The 14,843-nt window shown below is 51.6% G+C and overlaps 5 protein-coding genes across 5 annotated transcripts; 1 reads left to right on the top strand and 4 right to left on the bottom strand.

Annotated features, from left to right (window-relative positions):
- Window positions 1–1,314: 1,314 nt before the first annotated feature.
- Window positions 1,315–2,669, top strand: N0V89_008183 (uncharacterized protein; the record flags this gene model as incomplete). The annotated part of the gene is made up of 2 exons (XM_056216941.1): window positions 1,315–1,700; window positions 1,754–2,669. The coding sequence occupies 2 exons, from the start codon at window positions 1,315–1,317 to the stop codon at window positions 2,667–2,669; spliced, it is 1,302 nt and encodes a 433-aa protein (XP_056068497.1).
- Window positions 2,670–3,071: 402 nt separating this feature from the next.
- N0V89_008182 (uncharacterized protein) lies at window positions 3,072–6,437 on the bottom strand (the record flags this gene model as incomplete). Its single annotated transcript, XM_056216940.1, has 2 exons — window positions 3,072–5,953; window positions 6,359–6,437. 2 exons carry the CDS (start codon window positions 6,435–6,437, stop codon window positions 3,072–3,074), a joined length of 2,961 nt encoding a protein of 986 aa, XP_056068496.1.
- Window positions 6,438–7,165: 728 nt separating this feature from the next.
- N0V89_008181 (uncharacterized protein) lies at window positions 7,166–9,235 on the bottom strand (the record flags this gene model as incomplete). The annotated part of the gene is made up of 1 exon (XM_056216939.1): window positions 7,166–9,235. The coding sequence occupies one exon, from the start codon at window positions 9,233–9,235 to the stop codon at window positions 7,166–7,168; it is 2,070 nt and encodes a 689-aa protein (XP_056068495.1).
- Window positions 9,236–10,116: 881 nt separating this feature from the next.
- N0V89_008180 (uncharacterized protein) lies at window positions 10,117–10,655 on the bottom strand (the record flags this gene model as incomplete). The annotated part of the gene is made up of 2 exons (XM_056216938.1): window positions 10,117–10,628; window positions 10,649–10,655. The coding sequence occupies 2 exons, from the start codon at window positions 10,653–10,655 to the stop codon at window positions 10,117–10,119; spliced, it is 519 nt and encodes a 172-aa protein (XP_056068494.1).
- A 389-nt stretch (window positions 10,656–11,044) lies between these two features.
- Window positions 11,045–12,856, bottom strand: N0V89_008179 (uncharacterized protein; the record flags this gene model as incomplete). The annotated part of the gene is made up of 1 exon (XM_056216937.1): window positions 11,045–12,856. One exon carries the CDS (start codon window positions 12,854–12,856, stop codon window positions 11,045–11,047), a length of 1,812 nt encoding a protein of 603 aa, XP_056068493.1.
- Between the last annotated feature and the right edge of the window lie 1,987 nt (window positions 12,857–14,843).

Genomic DNA, 14,843 nt, shown 5'->3' with positions numbered 1-14,843 from the left:
TACTGTGGCCGCGAATACAGCTAGGCGAGCGAGGCGAGCCATGCAGCGAAGCGAATGGGGAATTGGTGGACAAAGATGTTGGCGTCTGGAGGAGTCGCCGTAAGCAGTGTTTGGTTCGCAATACTGTGCAGGCACTTAAATCTCATAGATGATGCAACGCAGAAATGCCTAATCCGCTATCTACAACCCGCGGATCTAGATCACGGAGCAGAGACGTGTCATTTGTCAAGGCGGCTTGGGATGGCTAACCTGCGCATCGTACCTAAGTTGATAATAACCTCACTTACTGGCTCCTCGGGTACACAACAAACGTGCTCAATGAACAACCATGCAATCAATCCGCGTTTTCATGCTCAAGCTCTTCACCTAGCGGGGTGGATCCTTGCTTCTCTCGTACGAGCCTGGCGTCTCCTCAGCATCCATCTGCAGAAGCGAGACGGCCGCAGATTCATCCCTGACCGATGAGTTCCCGTCGAATCCATCCTTTACTCCGCGTTAAGAGATGAGTACAGCACTGTTTACACACTGAATATTTCCCACGTCTTCTAACGAATAGCCATCGGTGAAAGAGACAAGTCAGTCTTTCCGTACTCTGTATTCTCTGAGGCACTGCGTCTCTTGGAAGTGAGGCGAGAAGCAGCTCCTAGTTTTTGGTTGTGTAGTGATAGTGCGGGCAGAAGTAGCTAGGCTCAAATGATGCTTAGAACTCCTACGCAGAATTTCCATCTGCAAGAGGATGACGCCAGCGTCTTTCTGTGATACAGGAATTTCATGTCTATAGTATTCTATTGTGGAGCATAGATGTATGTTGTGGCGTGAGATTTACTCCCTCAAATAAGCTCAGTAATCGCTTACTCGGCGACGTACCAATCAGAACAACTACTTCACATGTTGTGCAAGGGTCATAAAACGGAGTTCCCCAACGACTACATTGTGTCATTGGAAGTCTTATGACGCCGACCGCTTGCTCGTGTTGTTGTTTTGTTTCCACTCTCTTGATGCCTCTTGCATCTTAAGTGCCTCGTCATGCACGCTTGTCGTTACCTCTCGTTCGTCGCAATCACTGCATACAACCTAGCCAGGGCCGCATCCCATCTATCCCCCAATTGCTCGTCTTTTGCGCCGTGGACATCTATCGGCGCATACAATGCTTCTCTCCTCAATGCGACCCATTATGCCACGGGGGCATTGAATGTATCGGGAACACTTAACAAGATCTCATTTTGCGAGGTTTACGCTTCCGTCAGATACGGTACGAATGATTCCTTAGTCTTCGCACTCTGGTTGCCAGACACGCAATACTCTTCGCGCTTTATGGCCGTCGGCAACGGGGGCCAGGCAGGAGTTATAGGTTATAGCGATATGATGGCCGAGTTGAACAGCGGACTGGGCTTCGCTGTCGCTGGTGGCAATGCAGGCCACTTAGCCTCAGATAACAATGCTGGTGTTGGACCTAGCCTCGGTGCGCCTGGCGTCTATCAGCCATTCTTAAACGATGAAGATCAGTTACAAGCTTGGCTCCATAACGCCATAAGTCTTCTCACGCCCGCTGCGAAGGCTTTGATCAAAGAGTTCTACGGGCATGAAGTAGAATATTCGTACTATCGTGGCTGCTCCGCCGGCGGCGCGCAGGGATTTTCGCTCGCTGAATATTATCCTGACCTATTCGATGGGATCATATCTGGGTGTCCGGCGAATTGGTTCACCCATATGTTACTGAGTTTCCTATGGAACGCACAACGCACAAGTGTAGGCTCACCCATCTGGTCTTTTTCTCCCGCTTCCTCGCTCACAAGACGCAGACCAATGCAACATATCTTCCTGGGCCCGTCCTCGACTTCATCCAAGCCAGTGTTATCCAAGAATGCGACATCATCGACGGCGTAGCAGACAACTTGATTGAAAATCCGCTCGCTTGCTCCTTCAACATTTCTTCCTTAGCCTGCATAGCAGGCACTTCCGCAGATAATGCCACATGTCTCACGCCTTCCCAACTTTCAGCCGCCAAAGCCATTTACCGAGGACCCGTGCGCTCAGACTCTCCCGGCATGAGCCTCTTCCCTGGACTTTCACTCGGCTCTGAGGCCGGCTGGTTGCTACCCCAGGTCCAAGCCGCCCTCTCGAATGCGTTCAGCATCCCTATCCTGCAACAGATAGTGTACCGGAACCTGTCTTATGACCCAGCAACATTCAACTGGGCATCCGATGTGGATTTTCTCGAGGCACGCGCCGGCCCGCTACTTGACGCAATCAATACCAATCTCTCCTCTTTCCGCAATAGTGGTGGTAAAATGATCGTATATGCCGGTTGGTCAGATCCAAACATCGCTCCGATGTGGTCAATCCAACATGTTGAAGCCATCACGCAAACCACCATCGGGGCTGGGTCTACGATAGCGGAAAACGATTTCTTAAAGCTTGTTATGGTGCCTGGGGGCGGGCACTGTGGTGCGAATATTGCGAAGTATCCATATGTGCCTGCTCAATATGGTGTTTCTTCTGCGTTGGTAGAATGGGTGGAAAAGGGACAGGAGCCAGTGCAAGGCATCAAGAGTTGGGGTCCCATCAATGGAGAGGATAGGACGAGGAGGCTTTGTACGTGGCCACAGGTTGCAAGACTGAAAGTTAACGGAGATGTTGACGACTGGAAGAGCTATACTTGTGGATAATCATGTGTAAACACAAACACTTCAACTATAGGACATCTTGTTTTTTACGCTTTTTTTGGTGGCTAAACTATACTATGCTATACGATTTTGACATTTTTTTTGCCCATGTTTTCCAACATTGCCCTTTTTTGCCAGATTTTTCAAACGTTACTCCGGTGCTGAGACTTTATGCAAAACATGCTGTGTCCGGCAGGAGGGGACAGATACAGTTGCAGAGACAAAACCACATATCCAACCATTGCCCTTCCGGCAGTAGGGAGACAGGTACAGTAGTAGCGCAGAGGAAACAAAAATCCAATCACCCGACGGTGAGGATGGAGGTACAGTTTCAAAGAGAATAAAAATCGTCCTATCCTACATTCGACATTCGACATCCAATCTTGATGATGCCACGAGCAACCGCTAGTTACGACGGCTGCCCCTGTTTCCAGCGTTGTATGGCTCGTAACGGGAGCCGAGGCCGACCGCACCAAGACCGTTGCGCCAGCGGTTGGGATTTTCCTTCTTGTCTCGATTGGATGTGGGCTTGCGATTTGCCCAGCCAGGACGAGATGGCGTTGCCGGAGCTAGCGAAGACTCGACAACAGGCGGATGCTGAGGAGGCTGCTGGATTTCCCGAACGGACTCTTGCTGCTGAGTCTTCTCAGGCTTCCTGTCGCTATTGCCAATGGGGGCCTTCTGAGTGGTAGGTCGGCCGGTATGCAGAGCCTTTTTCTGGTTCACGGCGGTCTTGATCTTCAACATGCCCTTTGGCGGCGGGATGACCTTGAGTGTTGCCTCGGTAGGTGGTAGGCGACGCGTGATAGGTGTGGGGGTAGGTAGGGCCTTGAGACGCTTTGAGTTGGGCTGCTCGGTTGCGTCGGCTGACTCTTTGAGAGGAGATGCGTCGCGCTTCCGCTTGCTGGAAGCATTAGATGTAGCTGTCGCAATCTTCAAAGGATCGGAAGCAGTAGGTGTAGCAGTCGCAACCTTCAGATCGTCGGAAGACAAGGGTGTATCATAGGGCGTTGAGAAATGCGAGGACGCCGCGGCGGTGTTCTCTGCATGCTTCTGGCGCTTGGAGGCTGACCAAGAGGAGTGAGACTTGTATCCCTCATCCGACAGCTCGCCCACGCTTCGCTTCTTGCTTTCCCCTTGGCCTTCTTGCTGGCTTGGGGTGTGCGGGATCTGTTGTGTGATAGACGGTTTCTGTACTGAGATTGGATCACGAGGTGCTTCATTGGCAACGGGGATATCGTGTTTCTTCTGTGTGATAGACGGCTCCTGCACGGTGGCTGGAGCACGGGGTGATGCATTTGCAACAGAGATATCGTGTTTCTTCTGTTTCAGGACTGGGACGCTGGTACCAGTGGCTGACTTAGCTGGGTCGACTGCGGTAGGCGCATGCTGGGGTACTGTCTTGTGGAAGCGGCCGGGATCCGGGATGACGAAGTCTTTGATCACGTCCTCCGAATATGTGCCATCTACTTCTTGAAGTGGGAACATGTTGCTCGGCCATCCGTTCTCGAACATCTCGGGGTCCTTGATCTGGGCTTCGTCGTAGGGACCGGGCGACGGAGAGCGGCAATATGATGAGATCATTTTGGGGTTCTCTACCTTCGCTTTGCTAGTCGAAGACTGAGGCGGAGCAGAGGGAGCAAGCGTCGTGGATGGTGCCTTGGCGACAGTTGATGAGGCCTTGGCGACGGTGGATGAGGTCTTAGCGACGGTAGATGAGGTCTTAGTAACGGTGGATGAGGCCTTAGCGACCGTGGTGACTGGCTTCTCCGCGATGACCTCATAGACGACGTTGTGAATCATCGGTGTAAAAGAGCCATAGCTCTGTACGGTGCCGGCTTTATCGACGATGGCACGAAGGGCGGTGAATTGCTGCGAATGCACAATGCTATCATTCGACGGTTCTCCATACACTCGTATACCATTTTGCCGCTCGAGTGAGAGTTTGTTGAGCTTGGTGGCTGTGATTCCAGCCTTCGCTTTTGCTTTGAGTATGTTCGCTTCGCGGATCTCAAAGTCCATTGCTTGGAAACCGCTGTCTTGGGTTTCGGCTTGGACATCCGGATATGAGCCGCTTGACTTGAGAAAAGGTTTACCGTACCAAAGCTCGGACTGATCCACGTATTCAGGTGCACCTATGGTGCGGAGTATTTGGCGCAACTCAACTTTAGTCGGCTCCCTACCATACATTTTCTCATATAGCAGAGGGGTCGTGATCATTTGGGTCTGAACAGCGGTGCTGTGGTAAACAACCTTGCGCGGCACGTCGGGGAAGTAATCGTGGTATGCGTTGTTGTCGATGCCGTCGAAGTCTTCAGGTTCTCCGATAGTGGAGCCGTAGCCGTCAGCCCAGCCATCTACTGTATCGCGCCATGCTTCGATAGCATCTTGCAAGTCGGCCTGGGTATCCAACTTCGCCGGTGAGCCTTGAAGGTCGTCGCAGATGCGTGGATCCATGCCGTTCTTTGAGTGGACCACGCCGGCTGGAAAAGCCCACGATAGGCGGGTCGCCTCATTCCAATCATTGTTCTCTTTCTCCCTGATAGCAGAGGAGATGAGAATTTTTCGCAAACCGATCTTCCAATTTAGCTCCGTTGCGCCGTCGAACATGCCATCCTTCGCTTTCCCCGCCTCTTCGACACCATTTTGGAAGAAGAGCTCACCGTCACGCAAGGCCATGATACTACGGTCTGGGTGATAATCGCTGAAAGGAATCGCATCAAGGATCTGTTGGATTGATGAGCCAGATGAGGCAGTTGAAGACGGACTCGAAGATTTGGACGCCTCCGATGAAGTTGATTGAGACGGCAGTGTAGATTCAGGCGTCTCTTGTGCAACAGACGTTTGAGCGGTAGTTGCAGATTGCTGCACAAGAGCGGCAGATTCCTGCGCAACAGCTACCGGCTCTTGGACGGTAGTGGCAGGTTCTTCAAGGGTGGCGGCAGACTCGTGATGGCTGGTGTCAGTTGCCTCGGAAGTAGTCTCATCCTTAGCAGTCTCGTTGGATTGAGCACGGGCAAGGTCAGCGGATGAGCCAAGGTAGATGTCTCCGGCGTAGAGGTCGTAGGATGTCTGAGTGCTAATGCTCGAGGTGGCCTTAATCACGTCGATCTGCTGCGCAGAAGATGCGTGAGTCGAAGCAGTGGCTGGAGCTTGCTCAGACACGACGGAGCTAGCAGGAGCTTCAACAGCAACAAAGCCGCAGACAGTCGAAGAAGGCTCGCCGCCGCAGGTTGCGTCGCGAGCGTCAGGCTCAAAGATGTCCATTATGTTCTTACTGAAGGCCGCTGGCTCGGCGGGATTGCGATACTGACACTTTCAACGTCGCGGTGTCGCTGTCTCGCGCAGTTGAAGCTGCCAGATTGGCTTGCGGTGAGTGGATTGCCGTGATCAGCGGCGGAAATCGAGAAGTATAGGTAGAGTGCTTGAAAATGAGGGCGCAGGTTGAGTATGCAAGCGCGCGATGAGGTTCAAGTTGGGTTGAGGTGTTAGGTATAAGAAGTGCGTGGGCGCGCGTTTTAGAATAGGCGTGAAAAGGTGGCGGCTGGGAGCGAGGTGAACAATAGGCAGCGCGTACCAGGTGAAGCCGCAAGTTGTTTATTCGCTTCTGTTATGTGTGGTGAGGTGAGGAAGTGAAAGCACGTGCCACCGCGTGCCTGCCAAATACGTCGTTGTCCCCGCGAGCGATCAACTTGCAGCACCACCGATGGCGGGACCGGCGAGCGTTTGCACAGGCATCAACTTCTCCGCACCTATGGCTTTCACCGCCATATTAGTGCGCCTTTCTAGCAAGACAGAGCGCCGTCAGGTGCTGATGTTTTATCTGGTGACTGCGTACGTACACTTCTGCTACACGTAACAATCGCTTCACCAAGCTTGGCCTGCAGTGACGATCTGTCCATGGACTGGAAAGAGGCGTCCTGAAGAAGCATTTGAACTACACTAGAGAGCCTGATCGGAAGATTTCAAATGCCCCTAATAACATGACATCGTAGGAAACCCGAAAATAGTTCGCAACGGGACCTCTACGATGGCCCAAGATGGACGATTGCGAGCATCGTGTCTGGCATAAAAACGGAAGGAAAGCTCATATTATCGTATTTCGAGAGCATTTCGGGCCGTATTGATCGAGACAGTGCGTTCACGTGATATGACATTCATCCTTTCGTTCTTGGCATTACCTTTTGCTTCCCGATAGCGCAGCTAATGCAACAGTACAAGACACATGAGCTGTGTAGACCTTTATAAAGACTAATGGTCTACAAACTCTAACCAGCTGATCCATCCCAGGTCTAATTATTCAAAATGAGCACTTTTGGAAGAAGTCGCGGTTAGAAACATGGAGGCCTGCTGGATCGAAGCAGCTTGCAGTGCGAATATAGCACCTTCATCATCTTACTGTATCGTTGAAACGGTTACAAATATGTGATTGCGTCAGTAAAGATAGGTTGGATGAGCAAAGTGCCCTCGAGATAGCCCATCTTTACGAATTTCCCACATCATATCCCGCCCTTGAGATAGTAGTCTAGGCCATAGCCAAGCCACTTGCATTGTTCGACATCCACAAAGGGCGCACTTCTGCTAGGATAATCCAACAACCGTATTTCCCTTCCGTTACTTGTCACCTCATCCCAACTTCCTGTCCTTCTTACCGCATCAACTACCTTGCCATATCCTCTGACTCTCAAATACTCCGGATCTGGGTTTGGATCGCCCGTCTTGACGAAGCTCGCGAAATAGCTGGTTGTCAACTGCGTGTAGTACAAATCTGCAGGCTCGCGAATCGTGGACAAGGTACCAAAGACGAACGGCAAATCTGAACCGTGGAATCGGAAGTAAGGGTTGTTCGGATTATCATTGGCGGGACCACCGAGGTTGTTGGGGTCATATCCGCCAATGGTGCGTTCCATCTGGTAGAAATAAGCCTTCTTGAAAGCACCGGTCGAGCTGCCAGCGTAGACAGTGGCTTGGTCGATGCAGCGGAACGTTTTGTCTGTTGCCACCCGCTGCGAGACATTGAATGAGTCTAATGTGAGGTTTCCGGTGCTGAAGAAAGGAAAGAGTTTGGAGTCGATGATCTTCCGTGCCCATGTCGAATTGATGCCTAGCGCAACTTGAAGACCTTGTGAGTGATTCGAAATGGGGGTTTTCGGGTATGTAGAGAAGGAGGCCCCGTCGTTGCGCGTGACGCCCCATATTGTAGGTATATGCGCAGTGCTAGCATTGCGCGTTGCGAGGATCAACTTGGGCGTGTTGACGTACTTGCCATCTTGAACCACGTATCGGGCTACCGTGGGAAACGATACGAGCTTCAGTGCGTCGACTTGTTTGAGGCATGCAATCTCGGCCGAGAGATCGCTATTGCTGCAACCTGCAGCAGAAAAAATCTGTTCGCCCGCCACCGCATACGATTGTGCCACGGTGTAGTACGTCGAATATGTCGTTCCGTAGTCACCATTGAGGCCCAGTGTTACGCCGCCTCCTAAGTTGGACATTGCAACCGCACCTTGGTACTTGCCGATTGCTTGTGGAGAGCCTAACAGTGTCCGCACTGAGCCAGCTCCGGCGGATTCACCAATGATAGTGATCTGCTTGGGGTCGCCGCCAAAGGAAGCGATGTTAGCACGCACCCAGTCAAGAGCCACGATCTGATCAGCAATCCCGAAGTTGCCAGCTATGTCGGTCCCAGGGATAGCAAGAAATCCCAGAGTTGACAAACGGTAATTGATCGAGACAACCACAATATCTTCTTTGCTCGCAAGGTTGCCGCCGTCCGTTCCTGGGTCCGCGCCTGTGCCTCCCGTAAAGCCACCACCATGAATCCAGAACATGACCGGGCGCAAATTTCTCCTCGAGCCAGCCCTGGGAATATATGGGGTCTGAATGTTCAGGAATAGACAGTCCTCGCTTCCAAAACTTCCTTGCGCACATTGTGAGCCGTACGCGGTAGCCTGGATCGTCTGGCCCTTTTTCGAATAGAGCGAGGAGTACGTCCAACGTTGAGGGTTATCGGCATACGGGATACCCAAAAACCTGAACGATTTCTGATTGCGATAGCCAAGGAAAGTATTGCTCCCGGAGGCTACTGCAATCTGGCTTCCATTGACTGGACCAGCGTTCGACGAGCCATTGTTGGCTGACTGAGTGCAAAGGATTGGAAGCTTCCTCGGAGAATGTGTTGATGAGGACACAAAGTTTAGTTGGCGTCCGATGGACACGATCCCATTATCGATGTAGAAGCCAGTTGCCGCGTCGAAGTGTTCCTCGAAGTCCTGATAGGAAAGCGCGTGGACGAAGTCCGATTGATGCTTTTGGAGTATTGATTTCGGGAGTAGTTTCTCATTCACAGAAGCGCACGCAGCCGCAGCACTTGCTTGGGAGGACGGATCGAGAAGAAGCGCTCCAACGTGGTTCTTGTCGTCGGACGCGTTGAGGTTATTCTGGTAGACCAGCGTCAACGAGGTTTTCACGTTGGAGAGATCGACAGTTGCACGGGACTGAATCGATTGAGACTGTGCGAATGCGACAAGGCCAGCAGTCAATGCTATAATAGATGAGCAGACAGCCATGTCGAAAATCGGTGAAGAACCTATCCTAGAGGTTCGGTCTTCGAAGAAAGACTTGGCAGGCCCCAGAGCTTTGAACATTTGATACGCCAGCTATATGGAAGTCTTATACGTTTAATGCTTGAATCGAAGATTTCCGGTAACCCGGAATGGCGTTGGTCCACGAGTGTCGGTTCGAGGACGCTAGCCAAACCTAGCAACGATTTAGATGAACAGGTGGGAAATAAGCCTTCTAGTGTGTCCGCTCCCCCCGGAAAACAGTGTAGATCATTCCTCGGCAAGAGCATGCAGGATGTTTACCTAGAATATGCTCTGACCCTCATGCTGGCGCTGCGCTTGAGATTAGAACTGTGCCTGAGCAGCTAAGTCAGTCGCAACCACGTTGACACCGTTTGGTTCAAAGATGCCCATCACAACGCGGATCATGGACACTGAATGCGAAAGAGAGACCCAGAATTGTGGGTATTATGACTGCCCGCGGGATGCAGCGTAGCGTGCTGAATTCGCCATTGTGGAGGGGCCGAGCACTTTAGCCGTTTAGGCATATCGCAAAGAACCCCGGCTATCGATACTTCGACAGATTCGATAGTGTCGTCGATGATGCGTCGTCAGTTTCTGGTATGCTTCTCCACTGAGACATGGGGCTGAAAACAGATTTTTCGCACATAGCACGGTTGCGATGGATTCAAGTCGCGACGTGCTAGGAACGCCTAGCCGGTAGATTGGCGCACCTCATCCGCTGTTTTTCATAGCAAAAGTACACGATGCACGGCAAGTACGATTCGAAACGAATTCTCAATACTACAAAGGATAAGCTAAACTCAAGCGATGCTAAAGAGAGTGGTATACACACGGAACCAAAGGTTTTGCAAACCGAGAATGATTCAATCCTTGATGTTCTCCTCCAAGAACTTTCCAAACCCTCCCTTAGCCGCCATGCGCATCTTTACTTCCTCTACCGCCCACAGTGCACAGCGGAGATGACGTACGTTAACTGGATGGTCCGGTAGCCAGAAAGGGTAGAAAAGGTGGGTCTTGGGAGCAAACAGGGGGAGGCCAGTAGACTCTGCTGCGCAACGCTCCATGATCTGGTCCGAAATCAATGTGCAAAGTGCGAACATCTTTTCAGGTTGGTTCTGAAATGGAAGAGAAAAATTGATCTCAGCATAGGCAAAGTCGAGAAGGAACGCTGCCACTTCCTCGATAGTGCTGCTATCGTTGATTTCTGGCGGGAGCTCATACACAAGAGGAGAAGTGGGCTTTACCGAGCAGTCTATTTTCGTGTCCATATCTTCTGGCAACACGTTCTCGCCTGCAGTTTCAGAGAATTCAACGACGTCCTGCATCTGTTGATATTCCAGAGTGATACCAGCCAGCTGGGTAGCGAGTTGGTCGACTCCATGGTACCTTCGTAACAGGCCATATCGCTGATCGAGGGTAAAATTTGAGGGTTGTAGCTTCACTGATTGCTGCGATGTTGGGTGCTTTGTCGTAACTTGTAGATAAACGTGGGTTACTTAATATCTTCTATACACAGTGCGCGATACATTGTGTACAAGATGAGTAGTTCGCTCACACCAAAAAGCCCGGGGTATGAGTATTGTTTTGTGGAACAAAGGCGTTCATTAAGCAATACCATGGGTCCACGCCGAGCCGAATCCGATCGAGAGCGACTTTTTGGGCAGCTCGCGAAGCAATTCTTAGCATGTCTAGGTTGATGCCTAAAGTTTCGATATGCCCGAACAGGCAGAGTCAGAGACTAAATATATGCAGGACGACAAGCCGAAGGGTCGACCTGCGACATACGGTCAATTAGTAGTCAAAATTCTCGAAGATCACGACCTTCCCTTCCAACCAGCTCAAAAGGTCTTTTCTCAATGGACCGCCCGCGCATAAGTAGTAAGAGCCCGCTTCGTCGATATCGAGGTCCGCTTTTTCGAGCCTTCTCCTGCTGACTTTTGCGCCCATGCTCTTGAGTTGTTGAACCTTAGCTTCGGAATCAGCTATCTCAGTGTTGCCAGTAAGAAACACTTCAGTGCATCGCGCAAGGTCTGGGTATCTCTCCAACACGTTCAGGATAAGATCAATGTCTGCAAGTCGGGTGGTCCACAAAAGCTTCAATTGGGTCGGTTGAAGTTTCAAATGTCCAAGTTGGCCAAGCAGCGGCGTGATACCGACACCGCCCGCGATGAACGGTGTAAGCTTGTTCTCATCCGATTCTTGCTCGATCACGAATTCTCCGCCGATGCCCACGATGGGCACCTCAAAGCCGGCACGATCGTTCTGTCGGAATAAAAAGCTCGTAACGACGCCGACATTTCTGATCGTTATGTCGAACTCTTTCTGTGGACCATTTCCCGACGGGGTCGATGAAATGGTGAAGGTTCGCACGAAGTCATCGTTCAGACTCCGTGGGTCATCATCGCGCATGTGCGAGTAGCCGATATCGAGATCATGGGAGAAGTCAAAGGCCACCCATTGTCCGGGCGAATACTGCACGGCTTCCGGGACGGAGAATGTGAAACGCGCAACTGTCGGACCAAGTGGAGTCTTGCCGATCAGGCGGGCGGTTTTTCGTGCAGCTAACACGGAAGCCTTCAAATTCCCTTCAGAAGCCAGCGTTCTCACAAGCGGGTTGTAAGGCGATGGGGTCTTTCGCATCCCGCGCAATGGGAGCCCCTGCTTGACAACGCGCGCTTCCCCAATCTTAATTTTCACAGCCAGATTGCTTCCAGGTAGTATCGCTGTTGCGTCATCACCGGCTAGAACATCCGTCGTCCCAGTTATGTAAACTATATCACCAGTTTTGTAGTCTGGAAAAGTTATGCCAATTTTTGGGTTGACAAGTAAGTTGCCAAGCGATTGATATAATCGATTTCCAGAATACTCTGGATACACAATCTCGGTATCGGAGAGGACGCGTACGAATCCCGCAGGCCCTCCTCTATGGTTCGTGTCCATGTCTTCAGGCACACTAGTGGTGAGGAAGAACATGTCCGCCTTTAGAATCAGAGCCTTGGCTTCTTCCGAGAGACTCTCAGATTGCGAGATCAGGGTCGACGTAACCATCGCAGGTTGGATGTCGTATTGGTTTAGATATTTAGGGCAGTTCCCCAGACTCTGCTCAACCTTGGTGATCAGCTGGACTTGGTTTTGCTTTTCGGGCATCCCAGCGGGCCTTTCGCGGTCGTCGTCTACTTCCACCTTCACTTCATCAACGCATCCCGCTATCATGCGGCCAAAGATCTTCACTCTTTTCCTCTCCATGAGGCTGATGGTGAGCCCAGCTAGCATCTTCTCTTTGCCCGAAACCATCCTCCCCTTCTCTGCGTGACCTAGTAAAGCCTGCACGACAGGATCATGCGCTGCGTCGACTAGTGTCCGAGTTCCAATCATCCCACCTCCCAACATCTCCGAAAAGCCATGTTTCCCGCCCCATAGTGAGGTCCATGGTCGATCCTGCGAATCTAGTGTGCCGATGGCAAGTAGTGGCGCTTGCTGCAATCGGAATGCCGCTTGAGGCGTGAGCATCGTTGACGTAGGGTTATCCAGGTGAGGCACATGAAGCAGCTCGTGCATTTTCGTCTCGCCCTCGTGAAAGGACATTCCCAAGGAGAAAGCCATGATGGTTCGCTGGTGAAAGGCTTCTTCACCTCGTACAGCTTGGCGATTTGTGTTGGCTTAATGCTACTGCATGCAAGAGGGTTCTGCTCAGCTTATGTTGATTCCACAATGCCCAGAGCTGCAGATGCTTAGCAATGCAGTCGGCATCCCAAAGAGGTAGCGGAGCATAGAAAATACAACGATCGGCAGTGGTTCGGCATCGCGTGCTGCGCTTACATTGGAACGAGGTTTACTCATCCTTCCCGGCCGCGGCGGTGCTGGTGTTCGTTGGTTCCCCAGGCACGAGGAACGGGCGCATTCCCCGCGTCAACGCGCTTAGTGATCATAGCGCACCACGAGACGTTCTTCCGCATGTTGCAAGCGTTAAACCTCATCGGGAAAACATGATTCCATTAGCGCAAGCAAGCCAAGAAGAACACAGTGATCGTCCGCATTCTGGAACCTCGAGAAACAATGCGATTGCGCGTGGTGAAGTCGCAAAAAATCGAGTCAAAGATATCGAATACTCCGCAAACTCCACTGGGGCGGCTATACGGGATGAAGATGTTGATACTTCAAAGCCCAAGAAGACATACCAAGGGCAAACGGAAAATAGACACCACCAGCTTAAGCACTGAGCTTTCAGAGCACGTGCGGTACTCAGACTATACTACATCCATTAAGCAGCTCTGCGCAATAGATCTAAGATTCACCCCCGGTGATGTATCAGTTGCGAAATAATCCCTCACGTTTAAAGGTCGACAAGCTATGGCCGACACAGTTATTCTTTGAGACCCCTTGGGTGGTTGTTACAATGATGCACCTAGTCCTTTCGCTTTTGTTCACCCCACGAACGATCGATTCGAACTTACTTTTTTCTGTTCTGCGCAGTGCTCTCCAACATCTGCCTGGTTTGTATACTTTGCACGTATAGGCGTGTATCCGACAAAGGCGATGGAGCCGCAGGAACAAATTGACAACAGCGTGAAATACGTGCCAATAATGTCTCTGTTGATGCTATCGTTGTCATGACTGATTATGCTACCGATGAGTGTGGCGCTGCTCAACTTGAGCCAAGTTCATAGATCGAACCGTAGGTAGTAACTTCGCGTGGAACCGTTCGCCCTGGCGCCGCATCAGGCTGTAGGCTCGGCTAACTGTACAAGAAGGTAAATCGCGCCATATTTCAAAGTTTCATAGCAGCATGGGCGACTGGAAGCTGTTGCTTAAGTGATTAGCGGACGAGGTCGAGCTGATGTCACGTGCATGCCCTTTCACTACAGCATATCTACACTTTGTTGTGAGGTGAAGTAGAAATGGAAAGTAACGGTCACGTCCATTCCAGACTCTATCATGTTCTGTCACGCGGTCTATTGTGTATCGCCTTCACCGTCGGTTTCCAAGCAAATCTGCACGTACCTACTTCACTTTCACCGTTCACTTAGGTTCGCAGGATGACGCGCTCGAGCAGCTACTAGCGCGTGGCTCGTGCGTCAATCTCCCATGCCCATATAAAGAGCCCACCTCTACCCTCTCTCTCTCTCTCTCTCTCTCTCTCTACGCCTTCGGGGGGAGGTTTCTGCGGAGTTGGAGGTCACCACCGTCGTCAGCGGGGGAGGTGCTGCGACCGTAGCCCGATTGTGTTTAGTGAGCTTGAGCGGCTGGCATCAGAGGGAAGTGACTGCGGAGTTGGAGGTCTCTACCACCTATCGGCGGGGCAGGTGCCGGGGTCGTTGTCTGATGCCAGGTGGAGGAACGTACTGGAGAGAGGCGAGCGCGGAGTTGAAGGTTGCCATCATACTCAGCGGGGTCGGGGCTGGTATCATTGTTTGGCACGTCGGGCTTTTGCGCTTTGTGTACGCGTAACGCGGGTCCGTTGCAGTTGGAAGTCAACTAGCACAGGTTCGCCGGCCATTTCTATTTCGCAGTTATACATAATGGCCAACCACCGCCCACGACATCGGTTCTTCTCCACGCATACATGCTCAGCGTTCGTGCTTCACATTGC

Source organism: Didymosphaeria variabile, assembly GCF_027946475.1.
Source record: "Didymosphaeria variabile strain IMI 356815 chromosome Unknown scaffold_6, whole genome shotgun sequence".
In the NCBI taxonomy this organism is placed as follows: Eukaryota; Fungi; Ascomycota; class Dothideomycetes; order Pleosporales; family Didymosphaeriaceae; genus Didymosphaeria; species Didymosphaeria variabile.
The sequence above is the reverse complement of the archived record's forward strand: the minus strand, read 5'-3'. Positions and strand labels throughout refer to the sequence as shown.